A 17,696-nucleotide genomic window follows, 5' to 3' on the forward strand; every position below is an offset into this window, starting at 1 on the left:
CGCTGCACACATCACAACACATTGCACACAGGACAACACTCTTTACACAGGACAACAAACTTTACACACTGCACACAGGACAACCACAACACACAGGACTGCACACAGAACAACACACTGCACACAGGACAACATACAGGACTGCACACAGGACAACCACAACACACAGGACAACACATCTTTACACCGGACAGGACAACAGACGACACACTTTACACAGAACAGGACAACAAACAACACACAGGACAACACTCTGAACATAGGACAACAGACAACACACAGGACAACCACAGCACACATGACAACACACTGCACACAGGACAACCACAGGACAACAGACAACACACAGGACAACACGCTTTACACAGAACAGGACAACACTGCACACAGGGCAACACACTGCCCACAGGAAAACACTGCACACAGGACAACACACTGTCCACAGGAAAACACTCCACACAGGACTGCACACAAGACAACACTGAACACAGGACAACACACTTTACACAGGACAACAAACTTTACACACTGCACACAGGACAGCACACAGGACAACACACTGCACATAGGACAACAGACAACACACAGGACAACATACTGCACACAGGACAGGACAACAGACAACACACAGGACAACACGTTTTACACATGACAACACACTGCACACAGGACAACACTGCACACAGGACAACCACAGCACACTGGACAACACACTGCACAACCACAGCACACATGATAACACTCAGCACACAGGACAACACACTTTACACCGGACAGGACAACAGACAACACACAGGACAACACACTGCACACAGGACAACACGCTTTACACAGAACAGGACAACAGACCACATTTTACACAGGACAACACACTGCACACAGAACAACACACTGCACACAGGACAACCACAGCACACATGATAACACTCAGCACACATGAAAACACACTGCACACAGGACAACCACAGCACACATGATAACACTCAGCACACATGAAAACACACTGCACACAGCACAACACACTGCACACAGGACAACACACTGCACACAGAGCAACACTTCAGGAAATCTCTTTTCCAAAACTACAACCCCCTGTCTTGGGGCAGTGACAAAGAGAAAGACACAAGGACTGACCTCGTTCAGCCAGAACACAGGGAGGAAGACGCTGTGAATGTTCCCAGTGATGCTGCAACAACAACAGACAGTTTACACACTGCTACACTGAATGTTCCCAGTGATGCTGCAACAACAACAACAGACAGTTTACACACTGCTACACTGAATGTTCCCAGTGATGCTGCAACAACAACAACAGACAGTTTACACACTGCTACACTGAATGTTCCCAGTGATGCTGCAACAACAACAGACAGTTTACACACTGCTACACTGAATGTTCCCAGTGATGCTGCAACAACAACAGACAGTTTACACACTGCTACACTGAATGTTCCCAGTGATGCTGCAGCAACAACAACAGACAGTTTACACACTGCTACACTGAATGTTCCCAGTGATGCTGCAACAACAACAGACAGTTTACACACTGCTACACTGAATGTTCCCAGTGATGCTGCAGCAACAACAACAGACAGTTTACACACTGCTGCAGCATTCATTGCAGGAAAGAATCAACAAAGAACAGTTATTTGCTGAAACATCGAACCCATTGTAAAGTTATTTGATACCAATTAAAACACAGAACCCACTGTAAAGTTATTTGATACCAATTAAAACATAGAACCCACTGTAAAGTTATTTGATACCAATTAAAACACAGAACCCACTTAAAGTTATTTGATACCAATTAAAACATAGAACCCACTGTAAAGTTTTTTGATTGAAACATGGAACCAAATCAAATTATGGTGCTTAGAGCCTCGCTGACCACTGAGGCCATCTCAAGGCTATCGCCATGTTAATACCTACTACAAGTCAAGGGTAAATATAAAAAAAAAAATTCCAATAAAAACTAGTCACCGCTTAAAGCTTTCCACTCAAAGTTTAAAAATCTTCCATAGTTTAAAACCTTCAAATCTGATTTAAAATGTGCACTTCTTTCAAGAAGCCCATCAGCGTCCACAAAGGGACATCATGAAACACAGTCTTCAGAGAAACAGCCGTGTAATGTCTGTGTCTAACATCATGCAGATCCCAACAGTCAAGGAGCATGTGTTTCACGGTAAGAGGCTCATCACAGGGAATACATCGAGGGGCCTCTTCCCCCTTCAACAAGTAAGAATGAGTAAAAAAAAAAAAAAAAAGTGTGCCCCGTTCACAGTCTCCACAGCACAGACTCCTCCTTTCTGTTCTTCACCCCCGATGAGAGGGTCTCTTTTAGGTCTGGATTGATTTGACACAGCTTGTTGTCCGTCTGGGTGTTCCGCTCCTCTTGCCAAAGATCCTTAACGTAAGTGTTTACCTTCTATTTAATGTCTGTGTATGGTACAAAGGATCTCGATAATTCTTCCTTAACAGCGTTGTTGGCCAGCTGGTCTGACCTTTCGTTACTACGAATGCCAACATGGCCAGGAACCCAGGCCAACACATCATATCCTTTCTTCATTACGTGAGTAAAAGCATCGTAGAATTCCAGCAGTTTGGGATGAGTGAGATTCCTGCAGGCAATCGCCTCCAGGGCTGACAAGGAGTCGGAAAAGATCATGAATCTCTTTTGTTTCGAACAGAGAACCATTTTTACCGGCAGAACAAGTACGTTCAGTTCCGCAGTGTACACTGAGCTGTCAAATAGGATGTGTTCCATTGAGGGCTGGTCAGGCAAGGTGGGACAGAACACAGACGCAGTGACTCCGTCCTCCAACTTGGAACCATCAGTGAAGATTTTTTTGGAAAGTGGGAAATTTGTGGCAGAGTTCTGAAAAGTAAGTTCTGTAGGCCAGTGAACTGGTGGAGTCTTTACGGTACGAGGCCAGATTGAATCATACCTCAGGTGTTTTAAAGGTCCGCGGTGGGCGATGCAGAGGAGAGAGATTCCACAGTGGTTATTGCAGGATGTTTTGTCTCCCTTCCGTTTGTAAATGCGGACAATTGAAGCATCCCTGAAATCCTGGGGGGACCTCCCCTCTCTCCCAGATAGACTGGAACAGGGCGGTCAGCTTGTCTGTCAGCACCTCACCTCCATACCTGTAGATGTCAGCCTGGATTCCATCCGTTCCTGGTGCTTTTCCTGACATTGTCAGCTTAAGGACCTTCTGGGTCTCGGCCTTGGTGGGAGGGGCAGCTAGCGAGTCACTGACTGGTAGCTGTGGGAGGGCTGCAATTGCCTCGTCAGATACAGACGAGTCCCTGTTGAGGAGGGTGTTGGAGTGCTCTGCCCAGCGGGCAAGGATGTCTTTCTTGTCTGTCAGGAGGGTGGTCTGGTCCAAGGCTCGGACAGGGGATGATCCTGTGACTCTCGGCTCATATACAGCTCGGTGACCATCATGGAAGGTCTTCATGTTGCGAGCATCAGCAGCAGACTGAAGCTCTTCGGACTTTCTCTCCCACCAGGTGTTCTTCATCTCACGCAGCCTCTTCTGTACGAGTTGCTTGGTTTGCAAGAACTGGTTTTCCTTCCCTTGGCAGTCTTTATCAGAAATGTGATCCTGATGCCGTTTTTTGCAGTGTGTTCAGGAGCTTGGAGATTCCAGAGTTGTTCACGTCAAACCAGTCTTTGTGGCTCCTCTGTACAAAGCCAAGTGTGTCAGCTGCTGCTGTGTACACAGCATCTCTAAAGGTGCTCCATACCTCTTCTACATCAGTCGATGCAGGAATTTCTTGGAGAGCTACTTGGATTTGCTGTTGCAGCATGTCCTTGGTGATAGGTAGGCGGTGGGTGTTCAGCTTCCTTGGGGGTTTCTGCCTGGCTGGTTGTAGCCTGCATGCAAATCTGATGTTCATCTTGCTGCGTACCAGGCGATGGTCCGACCAACAGACTGCTTCTCTCATGCAGCGTGTAATGGAAACAGCACCCCTGTCCCTCTGCTGGACAATCACATAGTCCAGCATGTGCCATTGCTTGGAGCGGGGGTGCATCCACGTGTTCTTGTACTTGTCCACTTGTTGGAAGAGGGTGTTGGTGATGGTCAGTCCACGCTGCGCACAAAGTGAAAGCAAAAGCAGTCCGTTCGAGTTGCACTTGCCAGTGCCATGCTGTCCAAGGACTTTTGGCCACGAGGAGAAGTCCACGCCGACGCTGGCATTGAAATCCCAAGGATGATCAGCCTGTCCTTTCTGTTTACTGCTGAAATGGTGCAGCTGAGCTCCTCATAGAAATCTTCTTTGATGTCATCAGGGTTGGTCATCGTCGGGGCATAGCAGCTGATGACTGTGGAGAAGTGATCCTTGGACAGTTTCAGACGCAGGGTCATCAGCCTATCGTTTATCCCACGTGGAAGGCTGTCAAGCTGTCATGCAAGTTTGGTTCGTATGGCAAAGCCCACGCCTAGGTTCTTGGGGTGCCATCTGGCTTCCCAGTGCAGTAGAAGGTGTAGCCCCCTCCAACTTCCTCCAGCTGGGTTTCACCAGCAGTGTGCTCTCTCATTCCCCAGGATTTCATTCCCCTCCTTCACAGATCGCGCCGCACGCCGAACATGGCGGGCCTGAAGAAGGCCACAGAGAAAAAAGAAGGCTTGATGGGGAGCTGAAGACAGAAAAGAGGTGGTAAAAAGAAGAAGAGAGAATAGCGAAAGGGACAGTGGGTCACTTTTAGTTCAGGCCTTACTCACGACCTGTTCGGCATGGGAAGAACTATCAGGGGCATCAGTACAAAAACCACCACACACTGAGCCTGAACAGCTACAATGGCTATGTAGGCTGTCAATTAATACCTGGAACTAGAGCAGTAAACCATCAGAAGCACTGATGCCCCCGCCGACATAGCTGGCTCGATCACTGGCCACTAAGCCTCCCGACCACGACAAGGTAGTGTCCCCTCGGGAGGCATAAAGAAAGTGGATTGACCCAAATATGCTACACCACATAAAGTGGACTGACCCAAACATGCTACACCACATAAAGAAAGTGGATTGATCCAAATATGCTACACCACTTAAAGTGGACTGACCCAAACATGCTACACCACATAAAGAAAGTGGATTGATCCAAATATGCTACACCAAATAAAGTGGACTGACCCAAACATGCTACACCACATAAAGGAAGTGGATTGATCCAAATATGCTATTCCACATAAAGTTGACTGACCCAAACATGCTACACCACATAAAAAAAGTGGATTGATCCAAATATGCTACACCACATAAAATGGACTGACCCAAACATGCTACACCACATAAAGAAAGTGGATTGATCCAAATATGCTACACCACATAAAATGGACTGACCCAAACATGCTACCCCACATAAAGTGGACTGCTCCAAATATGCTACACCACATCTGCTAAAAACAATACAATGAAGTGAAACAAGCTGAATTAAACAAAACACTTACCATAGCTATGTATAAAACATTACCATGAAGTGAAACAGGCTGAATTAAACAAAACACTTACCAAAGCTATGATAAAACATCACCATGAAGTGAAACAGGCTGAATTAAACAAAACACTTACCATAGCTATGATAAAACATTACCATGAAGTGAAACAGGCTGAATTAACCTTTCCCGTACGTCGTGGGTGTGAAATCACCCAGACAAGTGTTTTTGCTCTGTAACTCAAGTAATATTGAAGCCACTTCCACATAATTTCATGACTTTGTCCATAATATAGTTTACTACATATCCACTGAACATTATTTTCTTTTATACATAAACAAAGAAGTTATTAATCAATTAATGTCCCAGTACGTCGTGGGTGTGACGACACCCATACTCCCAAAGAATAAACCTTGCACGCCGTACGTCGTGGGTGTGGAGCCACCCATGCAAAGCTTGGGCGCCACGCGTTGTCGACGTGACGTCACTTGGGCTCGCTACAGAGAGAGATCAGAGTGACCTTGTCTTTTGTTGATCGTATCCCGGTTCAAGTCTGCGGCAAGTTTTACTCTAAAGTTGTAACTAATTTCAGAAAAGAATATTTATTGCACTAGATATCTTCAACAATATTGAATGAACTATTTTTCTTGTAGAGAATGATGGGAGCAACTGATTGATAGCTTTTTATCTAGTTGGAATTAAAGTGCCTTTCTAAGAACCGGATATTTTTGTAAGTCTGAAATCAATTGATCTAAAATCTAGTTGATATAGAAATTTTATTCTTATCCCAATCTGTTCAAAGTAGAGAAAACCCGACTATGGCTAAAAAAAGAAAGATAGTTGATATAGAAATTTTATTCTTATCCCAATCTGTTCAAAGTAGAGAAAACCCGACTATGGCTAAAAAAAGAAAGAAAAAAAAAAAAGCCAGCCAGCCAGCCAAAAAAACAAAACCAAGAACAAAAACAACACACACACACACACACACACACACAAAAACAAAACAAAAAACAAAAAAACAACAACGTTTTTTGTAAGTAACAACACTCTCTTCTCACGGGCAAAACTTATTCACAATGCGCCTGGTCAAGCACTGGAGTAAATAGCCTACACGCACAAGTGGAAACTGCGCATGCAAGTCTGCTGAAGAAAAGTCAAATTTGCTTTACGGACAGGTGTGGGTTACTGTGCACCCACGACGTACGGCAAGGTCTTATTTCTTCAGTGAAACCATGGGTGCCTACACACCCACGACGTACAGCGAAGGGTTAGTTCGTACACAGAAACCATGGGTGCCTACACACCCACGACGTACAGCGAAGGGTTAGTTCGTACACAGAAACCATGGGTGCCTGCACACCCACGACGTACAGCGAAGGGTTAGTTCGTACACAGAAACCATGGGTGCCTGCACACCCACGACGTACAGCGAGGGGTCATTCCTTCTTAGAAACCATGGGTTTCTGCACACCCACGATGTACGGCGCGCAAAATTTTAGGCGACGTACGGGAAAGGTTAAACAAAACACTTACCATAGCTATGATAAAACATCATCATGAAGTGAAACAGGCTGAATTAAACAAAACACTTACCATAGCTATGATAAAACATCATCATGAAGTGAAACAGGCTGAATTAAACAAAACACTTACCATAGCTATGATAAAACATTACCATGAAGTGAAACAGGCTGAATTAAACAAAACACTTACCATAGCTATGATAAAACATTACCATGAAGTGAAACAAGCTGAATTAAACAAAACACTTACCATAGCTATGATAAAACATTACCATGAAGTGAAACAGGCTGAATTAAACAAAACACTTACCATAGCTATGATAAAACATTACCATGAAGTGAAACAGGCTGAATTAAACAAAACACTTACCATAGCTATGATAAAACATTACCATGAAGTGAAACAGGTTGAATTAAACAAAATACTTCTAACTCTCACCAAGGAAAACATTTTTTTAAAAAGAAAGAAATTACATTTTGTTGAAGAACAAAGAAAAATATCCAAAATCTATATCAGAGAGAGACACAGAGAGAGAGTGAAGAGAAACAGAGAAAGAGAGAGTGAGAGAGTGAAGAGACAGAGAGAGAATGAAGAGAAACAGAGAAAGAGAGAGTGAGAGAGTGAAGAGAGAGAGAGTGAAGAGAAACAGAGAAAGAGAGAGTGAAGAGACAGAGAGAGAGTGAAGAGAAACAGAGAAAGAGAGAGTGAAGAGACAGAGAGAGAGTGAAGAGAAACAGAGAAAGAGAGAGTGAAGAGAAAGTGAGAGAGAGAGTGAAGAGAAACAGAGAAAGAGAGAGTGAAGAGACAGAGAGAGAGAGTGAAGAGAAACAGAGACAGAGAGAGTGAAGAGACACAGAGAGAGTGAAGAGAAACAGAGAAAGAGAGAGTGAAGAGAAAGTGAGAGAGAGAGAGAGTGAAGAGAAACAGAGAGTGAAGAGAGAGAGAGAGAAGAGACAGAGAAAGAAAGAGAGTGAAGAGACAGAGAGAGAGAGTGAAGAGACACAGAGATGGTGTGAAGAGAGAGAGAGTGAAGAGACAGAGTGAGATAGAGAGAAAGAAGAAAAAGAGAGAGAGAGAGTCAAGAACAAGACCAAGTGAGAGACAGAGAGAGAGAGAGTGAAGAGACAGAGTGAGAGAGACACAGAGAGATTGTGAAGAGACAGAAAGAGTGAAGAGACAGAAAGAGAGAGTGAGATAGAGAGAGAGAGTGAAGAAAGAGAGAGAGTTAAGAACAAGAACAAGAATATAACTTTAATCTCCAGGCCTCCGGCCCCTAGAAAGAGGTCAAAAGTATGGTGTGTCCATCGAGATCGATGATGACCATCGTTGTCATCCAGATGGGGGATGGGGGATGGGGGGAGGGTGGTGGTGGGGTGGGGGGAAGGATGCTCATGAATCTATCTGTGAGTGCGCAGATGGCTGAATAGTCCAATCTGCGCACGAAATGTTCGCTGACAGTTGGGGCAGACAAAGACAGGCATATCATTGTCAGGGAGCTTGTTTGCCCGTGACTTTCTGGCCTGCCTCTTCTCAACAGCTGCAGCAGTCCTGTTGGCCTCGCACAACCTGGCGCCTTTGTGCACAGCAGCGCGCCATTTGTCACGGTCCAATGCAGATTCCTCCCAGGAGTCAGGGTTGATATCAGAGTATCTCTGAAGCGCTTCTTCTGACCTCCGTGTGATCTCTTCCCTTGTTGCAGCTCGCCATAGAAGAGCCTTTTGGGCAGCCGATGGTCTGGCATGCGCGCCACGTGTCCAGCCCAGCGAAGCTGGGACTGCATCAGGATGGTGAAGATGCTGGGAAGGGTGGCTTTTGCGAGCACCTCTGTGTCAGGGGTCTTGTCTTGCCACTTGATGTTCAGTAGCTTCCTGAGGCATGTTGTGTGGAAGTGGTTCAGCTTCTTGGCATGTCGTTGGTACACTGTCCAAGTTTCGCAGGCGTACAGTAGTGTGGGGAGAACTACTGCTCTGTAGACCTTTAGCTTGGTCTCAAGACTAATGCCTCTTCTGTTCCAGACATTTGCATTGAGTCTACCAAAAGCTGCGCTTGCTTTTGCAATCCTGACGTTCACTTCATCGTCGATTGTCACATTTCGTGACAGTGTGCTGCCAAGGTATGTGAACCGCTCCACCGCACTGAGTCTCTGACCGTTGACTGTGATGTTGGGCTCAACGTAGGGTTTCCCTGGGGCTGGCTGATGGAGAACTTCAGTTTTCCTCGTGCTGATGGTAAGGCCGAAGTTCCTGCTGGCAGTGGCAAACTTGTCGACGCTGAGTTGCATGTCAGCTTCAGATCCAGCGTTGAGGGCACAATCATCAGCAAACAAAAAGTCTCTGATGATGTCTGTCATGACCTTCGTTTTTGCTTGAAGCCTTCTGAGGTTAAACAGCTTGCCATCTGTTCGGTACTTTAGGCCGATTCCAACATCGCCATCTCTGAAGGCATCAGTAAGCATTGCAGAGAACATGAGGCTGAACAGCGTTGGAGCCAGGACGCAGCCTTGCTTGACACCATTTGTGACAGCAAAAGGAGCAGATGTTTCACCATTGTCCTGGACTCGAGCCTGCATGCCTTCATGGAATTGGCTGACCAAGGAAATAAATTTCCGAGGGCATCCGTACTTGGCCATGATCTTCCACAGTCCCTCTCTACTCACGGTCAAAAGTACACAATATGGGGATCACGCAGCGACAACAAAATGTAAAATACATACTAACTTAAACCTGTAGAACAAAAGTGCTTCTTGTGCACAGCAAATTAATTCTAACTTTCATCATTGTTGTCACAGAATTCCTGTTGTATATTCAGGGCATTAAATATATAAACGCAGAGTTTATGAATACTGTAAACAGAACCATTCTTCAGCAAGTGAACATATGATTGACCTTCAGAGTTCAGATGTTTTTGCCGCAGGTTATTGTAAAGGACGCAATTGTTTATAAAATGGTTTTCATCTTCGACCACATTACAGGGCATTAAATATATATACCCAGCCGCACTAAATGATTACCGTCCTGTTGCCCTGACTTCAGTAGTGATGAAATGCTTTGAAAAAATTATTCTCCGACATCTTCTTTCTTTCACTGAACAGCAGCTTGACTCTCTTCAGTTTGCTTATAAAGCACACAGAAGTACTGACGATGCTATCCTAACTCTCCTTCATAATGCTTTCCTTCATTTGAATAACACAGGATCTTTTCTTCGTATCCTTTTTGTTGACTTCTCTTCTGCTTTTAACACAATACAACCTCATCTCCTTGCCCTCAAACTGCTAGGCATGGATGTTGATCCGAAGCTTACTCTTTGGATAGTAAGTTTTCTTCTCAATAGAACTCAGTCCATCCGCTTTCATTCTGCCCACTCTTCTCTAAAATCTACTTCTACTGGCGCACCCCAAGGTACAGTGTTGTCCCCTGTTCTTTTTACACTGTACACAAATGACTGCAGAGGCACAGAGGAAACTCCTGTCATAAAATATTCTGATGATTCAGCAACTGAAGATCTGTCCAACTCTGATGCTATTTATTTCAGTGAAATTAAAAAGTTCTGTTCCTGGTGTGAGAAAAACTATCTGGATCTCAACGTATTGAAAACAAAAGAAATGTCAATAGATTTTCGGAAAGACCCCTTGCCTGTAGCTAACCTTGTTATTGATGGTCAAACAGTGGAGAGGGTCAATGAATATAGATATTTAGGGACCATCTTAGATAATAAGCTGACTTTTGACAGAAATGTTGATTCCATTCATAAGAAATGTCAATCTAGAATTTTTTTGTTTACAGAAGCTTAGAAATGTTGGTATAAATTCAAATATTCTTCAAAGTTATTATCGATGTTGTATCAAGTCCGTGCTCACAGTTTCATTTATGTGCTGGTATGGAAGTTTGGGAGTGAGGAGTAAGCGTGTTTTGAACGATGTCATGAGTGTATGCAGTAAATTTGTGGGAGTGAAACAAGCTAGTATGCAAGAGCTGTATGAAAGTCGAGTGGTTAAAAAAAGCAGGCAGATAGCAACTGACGACACCCATATTTTAGCAAAGTATTATGAGCTATTGCCATCAGGACGACGCTACAGAACTTTTAAGTTGAAATCCAGAGCTCTGAAGACTTTTATTCCACGTTCAATCCACCTTTTAAATTCTTGAGAACTGTGTGTGTGTGGGTGTGTGCGCGCGCGCGCGCACTCTCATGTGAGATGTGTGAAAGTCTGTGCATGATAGGCTGTACCTTGTTCTAGTTGTGGTGTGTGTGTGTGTGTGTGTGTGTGTGGGTGTGAGTGAGTGTGTGTGTGTGTGTGTGTGTGTGTGTGTGTGTGTTTACTGAGCTTAAAACGTGACAATTGGTTATAATGAATGTGCAATATGTAGGAAGAATAATGTGCAATATGCAGGATGAATGTACAATGGAATATGTCTAATGCTAACGTCCATATTCTAAATATATTTCTGTTTAATAATTACGATGTAATAATTAATTGCAATGTTTTCAAAAGCGAATATGTGAAATGCTTTATTTGAGAACATATGTTTATTACTCTTGTTTAATCAAGTTATCCGCGTGTGTGGGGTGGGGGTGGGGGGTGCGGGTGTGTGCTGATTATCTGGTTGTGGTTTTCCGCAATTCATCTTTATTCTTATTTTATCTGTCTATTATAATCAATGTGCAGTATAGTAGGCTATGTTTATAATTATATTCAAATAATGTTTCTTAATTCTTTCTGTTTTTACATTAAGAATACTAGTTATTACCTGCAGTGTGTGGATGTATGTATGAAACGATGTATGTGATATTTTTTACATTTGTATCTTCGTAATATTTGTAGGGGCTGTTGTTGGCTTTTACAGTTATGGTCCCCATGTTCTTTACTTGTCTATGTTGTGATAATGCACCTGACCAAATTTCTCCAGTTGGAGATAATAAAGTTATTCTTATCTTATCTTATCTTATAAACGCAGAGTTTATGAATACTGTAAACAGAACCATTCTTCAGCAAGTGAACATATGATTGACCTTCAGAGTTCAGATGTTTTTGCCGCAGGTCATTGTAAAGGACACAATTGTTTATAAAATGGTTTTCATCTTCGACCACATTACAACATTTACTTGCATAATCTGAATTACATTTGAATGTTCTCCTAAAAAATGATCCATTTATTGGGAGCAAACCAAGCCTTAATTTTACCAAACAGTCCCTAAAACACTTTTTATCCACAAAGTCAAAATATTGCTAACAAAAACCAGTTTTAAACAGCCTGTAGTTATGATATATATCTTTAGACATTACCAACTCGTCCCACTCTTGCATAAATATATCTTTCATTCTTTGCTTAAATAATGACAAAAAAGTTTGCTCACAACCAACGCCTTGTTGCAACCGAGAGAGAGTGAAGAGACACAGAGAGAGAGACAGAGAGAGAGTGAGAGAGACACAGAGAGAGAAAGAGAGTGAAGAGACACAGAGAGAGTGAGAGAGACACAGAGAGAGAAAGAGAGTGAAGAGACAGAGTGAGAGAGACACAGAGAGAGAAAGAGAGTGAAGAAGACAGAGAAAGAGAAAGAGAGTGAAGAGACACAGAGAGAGAGAGAGAGTGAAGAGACACAGAGAGAGAGAGTGAAGAGACACAGAGAGAGAAAGAGAGTGAAGAGACAGAGAGAGAGAAAGAGAGTGAAGAGACAGAGAGAGAGAGAGTGAAGAGACACAGAGATAGAAAGAGAGTGAAGAGACAGAGAGAGAGAAAGAGAGTGAAGAGACACAGAGAGAGAGAGTAAAGAGACACAGAGAGAGAGAGAGTGAAGAGACAGAGAGAGAGAGAGAGTGAAGAGACACAGAGAGAAAGAGAGTGAAGAGACAGAGAGAGAGAGAGAGTGAAGAGACACACAGAGAGAAAGAGAGTGAAGAGACAGAGAGAGAGAAAGAGAGTGAAGAGACAGAGAGAGAGAGAGTGAAGAGACACACAGAGAGAAAGAGAGTGAAGAGACAGAGAGAGAGAGAGAGTGAAGAGACAGAGAGAGAGAGAGTGAAGAGACACAGAGAGAGAGAGTGAAGAGACAGAGAGAGAGAGAGAGTGAAGAGACAGAGAGAGAGAGAGTGAAGAGACAGAGAGAGAGAGAGAGTGAAGAGACACAGAGAGAGAGAGTGAAGAGACAGAGAGAGAGAGAGAGTGAAGAGACACAGAGAGAGAGAGTGAAGAGACAGAGAGAGGGAGAGAGTGAAGAGACAGAGAGAGAGAGAGTGAAGAGACACAGAGAGAGAAAGAGAGTGAAGAGACACAGAGAGAGAGAGTGAAGAGACACAGAGAGAGAGAGTGAAGAGACACAGAGAGAGAGTGAAGAGACACAGAGAGAGAGAGTGAAGAGACAGAGTGAGAGAAAGAGAGTGAAGAGACAGAGAGAGAGAGAGAGTGAAGAGACACAGAGAGAGAGAGTGAAGAGACAGAGAGAGAGAGTGAAGAGACACACAGAGAGAAAGAGAGTGAAGAGACACAGAGAGAGAAAGAGAGTGAAGAGATAGAGAGAGAGAGAGTGAAGAGACAGAGAGAGAGAGAGTGAAGAGACAGAGAGAGAGAAAGAGAGTGAAGAGACAGAGAGAGAGAAAGAGAGTGAAGAGACACAGAGAGAGAGAGTGAAGAGACAGAGAGAGAGAGAGTGAAGAGACACAGAGAGAGAGAGTGAAGAGACAGAGAGAGAGAGTGAAGAGACACAGAGAGAGAAAGAGAGTGAAGAGACACAGAGAGAGAAAGAGAGTGAAGAGATAGAGAGAGAGAGAGTGAAGAGACAGAGAGAGAGAGTGAAGAGACAGAGAGAGAGAGAGTGAAGAGACACACAGAGAGAGAGTGGAGAGACAGAGAGAGAGAGAGAGAGTGAAGAGACAGAGAGAGAGAGTGAAGAGACACAGAGAGAGAGAGTGAAGAGACAGAGAGAGAGAAAGAGTGAAGAGACAGAGAGAGAGAGAGTGAAGAGACACAGAGAGAGAGAGTGAAGAGACAGAGAGAGAGAGAGAGTGAAGAGACACAGAGAGAGAAAGAGAGTGAAGAAGACAGAGAGAGAGAGAGTGAGAGAGACACAGAGAGAGAAAGAGAGTGAAGAGACAGAGTGAGAGAGACACAGAGAGAGAAAGAGAGTGAAGAAGACAGAGAGAGAGAAAGAGAGTGAAGAGACACAGAGAGAGAGAGTGAAGAGACACAGAGAGAGAAAGAGAGTGAAGAGACAGAGAGAGAGAAAGAGAGTGAAGAGACAGAGAGAGAGAGAGTGAAGAGACACAGAGAGAGAAAGAGAGTGAAGAGACACAGAGAGAGAAAGAGAGTGAAGAGACAGAGAGAGAGTGAAGAGACACACAGAGAGAAAGAGAGTGAAGAGACAGAGAGAGAGAAAGAGAGTGAAGAGACAGAGAGAGAGAAAGAGAGTGAAGAGACACAGAGAGAGAGAGTGATGAGACAGAAAGAGAGAAAGAGAGTGAAGAGACACAGAGAGAGAGAGTGAAGAGACAGAGAGAGAGAGAGAGAGTGAAGAGACACAGAGAGAGAGAGTGAAGAGACAGAGAGAGAGAGAGAGTGAAGAGACACACAGAGAGAAAGAGAGTGAAGAGACAGAGAGAGAGAGAGAGTGAAGAGACACAGAGAGAGAGAGAGTGAAGAGACAGAGAGAGAGAGAGTGAAGAGACACAGAGAGAGAGAGTGAAGAGACACAGAGAGAGAGAGAGAGTGGAGAGACAGAGAGAGAGAGAGTGAAGAGACAGAGAGAGAGAGTGAAGAGACAGAGAGAGAGAGAGTGAAGAGACAGAGAGAGAGAGTGAAGAGACACAGAGAGAGAGAGAGTGAAGAGACAGAGAGAGAGAGTGAAGAGACACAGAGAGAGAGAGAGTGGAGAGACACAGAGAGAGAGAGTGGAGAGACACAGAGAGAGAAAGAGAGTGAAGAGACACAGAGAGAGAGAGTGGAGAGACACAGAGAGAAAGAGAGTGAAGAGACACAGAGAGAGTGAGTGAAGAGACAGAGTGAAGAGACACACAGAGAGAAAGAGAGTGAAGAGACAGAGAGAGAGAGAGTGAAGAGACACACAGAGAGAAAGAGAGTGAAGAGACAGAGTGAGAGAGTGAAGAGACAGAGAGAAAGAGAGTGAAGAGACACACAGAGAGAAAGAGAGTGAAGAGACAGAGAGAAAAAGAGAGTGAAGAGACACAGAGAGAGAGAGTGAAGAGACACAGAGAGAAAGAGAGTGAAGAGACACAGACAGAGAGAGAGAGAGTGAAGAGACACAGAGAGAAAGAGAGTGAAGAGACACAGAGAGAGAGTGAAGAGACACAGAGAGAGAGAGAGTGAAGAGACACAGAGAGAGAGAGTGAAGAGACACAGAGAGAGAAAGAGAGTGAAGAGACACAGAGAGAGAGAGTGAAGAGACAGAGAGAGAGAGTGAAGAGACAGAGTGAGAGAGTGAAGAGACAGAGAGAGAGTGAAGAGACACAGAGAGAGAGAGAGTGAAGAGACAGAGAGAGAGAGAGTGAAGAGACAGAGTGAGAGAGTGAAGAGACACAGAGAGAGAGAGTGAAGAGACAGAGAGAGAGAGAGAGTGAAGAGACACAGAGAGAGAAAGAGAGTGAAGAGAAAGAGAGAGAGAGAGTGAAGAGACAGAGAGAGAGAGAGTGAAGAGACAGAGAGAGAGAGAGTGAAGAGACAGAGAGAGAGAGAGAGAGTTAAGAGACAGAGAGAGAGAAAGAGAGTGAAGAGACAGAGAGAGAGAGAGTGAAGAGACAGAGAGAGAGAGAGAGTGAAGAGACACAGAGAGAGAGAGAGTGGAGAGACACAGAGAGAGAAAGAGAGTGAAGAGACAGAGAGAGAGAGAGAGACAGAGAGAGAGAAAGAGAGTGAAGAGACAGAGAGAGTGAGAGAGACAGAGAGAGAGAAAGAGAGTGAAGAGACAGAGAGAAACAGACAGACAGAGAGAGAGAGAGAAAGAGAGTGAAGAGACAGAGAGAAACAGACAGACAGAGAGAGAAAGAGTGAAGAGAGAAAGAGTAAAGAGACGGAGAACTCAGAACCCAAAATGTTTTTTATTCAAGGATTAAGATTTTACGCATAGCCTATTCTTCCAATCTGTCCTTGCTAATCTACATCTATTACAAATAGCACACACATAAATGAGAGAGTGAGAGAAAGAGAGTGAGACAGAGAGAGAGAGAGTGGAAAGAAAGAGAGAGTGAAGACAGAGAGAGTGGAGACAGAGAGAGAGAGAAAGAGAGTGAGACAGAGAGAGAGTGAAGAGAGAGAGAGAGAGAGGGTGTGAAGAGAGAGAGTGAAGAGACACACAGAGTGAGAGAAAGAGTGAAGACAGAGAGTGAAGAGACAGAGACAAAGAGAGAGAGAGAGTGAATAGACAGAATGAGTGAGAGGGGGAGAGAGAGAGAGAGAGACAGAGAGAGACAGAGACAGAGAGAGAGAGAGTGAAAAGAGAGAGATAGAGAGTGAAGAGACAGAGACAAAGAGAGAGAGAGAGTGAATAGACAGAATGAGTGAGAGGGAGGGAGGGAGAGAGAGAGAGAGAGAGAGAATAGACAGAGAGAGAGAGAGTGAAAAGAGAGAGATAGAGAGTGAAGAGACAGAGAGAGAGATAGAGAGTGAAGAGACAGAGAGAGAGAGAGTGAAAAGAGAGAGATAGAGAGTGAAGAGACAGAGAGAGAGATAGAGAGTGAAGAGACAGAGAGAGAGATAGAGAGTGAAGAGACAGAGAGAGAGAGAGTGAAGAGAGAGAGAGAGAGAGAGAGAGAGAATAGACAGAGAGAGAGAGAGTGAAAAGAGAGAGATAGAGAGTGAAGAGACAGAGAGAGAGATAGAGAGTGAAGAGACAGAGAGAGAGAGAGTGAAGAGAGACAAGACACCCACCTGACGTCCTCCACTTTGGTCAGGTACATGTTGATCTGCAGTCGTTTGAAGGCCTGCAACACCTGACCTGTCCACTGGACATCAAGTTCACATCTCTTTGTTACCATGCTTACAATGTCCACTGGACATCAAGGTCACATCTCTTCATTACCAAGGTTACAATGTCCACTGGACATCAAGGTCACATCTCTTCATTACCATGGTTACAATGTCCACTGGACATCAAGGTCACATCTCTTCATTACCAAGGTTACAATGTCCACTGGACATCAAGGTCACATCTCTTTGTTACCATGCTTACAATGTCCACTGGACATCAAGGTCACATCTCTTCATTACCATGCTTACAATGTCCACTGGACATCAAGGTCACATCTCTTTGTTACGATGGTTACAATGTCCACTGGACATCAAGGTCACATCTCTTCATTACCATGCTTACAATGTCCACTGGACATCAAGGTCACATCTCTTTGTTACCATGCTTACAATGTCCACTGGACATCAAGGTCACATCTCTTTGTTACCATGCTTACAATGTCCACTGGACATCAAGGTCACATCTCTTCATTACCATGGTTACAATGTCCACTGGACATCAAGGTCACATCTCTTTGTTACGATGGTTACAATGTCCACTGGACATTAAGGTCACATCTCTTTGTTACCATGGTTACACTGTTTCACTGGACATCAAGGTCACATCTCTTCATTACCATGCTTACACTTTCACTGGACATCAAGGTCACATCTCTTCACTACCATGGTTACAATGTCCACTGGACATCAAGGTCACATCTCTTCATTACCATGCTTACACTTTCACTGGACATCAAGGTCACATCTCTTCACTACCATGG

At 44.2% G+C, this 17,696-nt stretch overlaps 1 protein-coding gene across 1 annotated transcript in view; it reads right to left on the reverse strand.

Annotated features, from left to right (window-relative positions):
- Positions 1-17,696, reverse strand: part of LOC143285665 (lysosome membrane protein 2-like) — a 45,144-nt gene that overhangs the window by 7,763 nt on the left and 19,685 nt on the right. Inside the window, exons 6-7 of the mRNA XM_076593061.1 lie at positions 16,837-16,910; positions 1,135-1,186 (exon numbers count right to left, since the gene is read on the reverse strand). Coding sequence (XP_076449176.1) covers positions 1,135-1,186; positions 16,837-16,910 — 126 coding nt within the window. The remainder of the gene's footprint in view (positions 1-1,134; positions 1,187-16,836; positions 16,911-17,696) is intronic.

The sequence above is a fragment of the Babylonia areolata genome, chromosome 9 (genome assembly GCF_041734735.1).
Source record: "Babylonia areolata isolate BAREFJ2019XMU chromosome 9, ASM4173473v1, whole genome shotgun sequence".
NCBI lineage: Eukaryota > Metazoa > Mollusca > Gastropoda > Neogastropoda > Buccinidae > Babylonia > Babylonia areolata.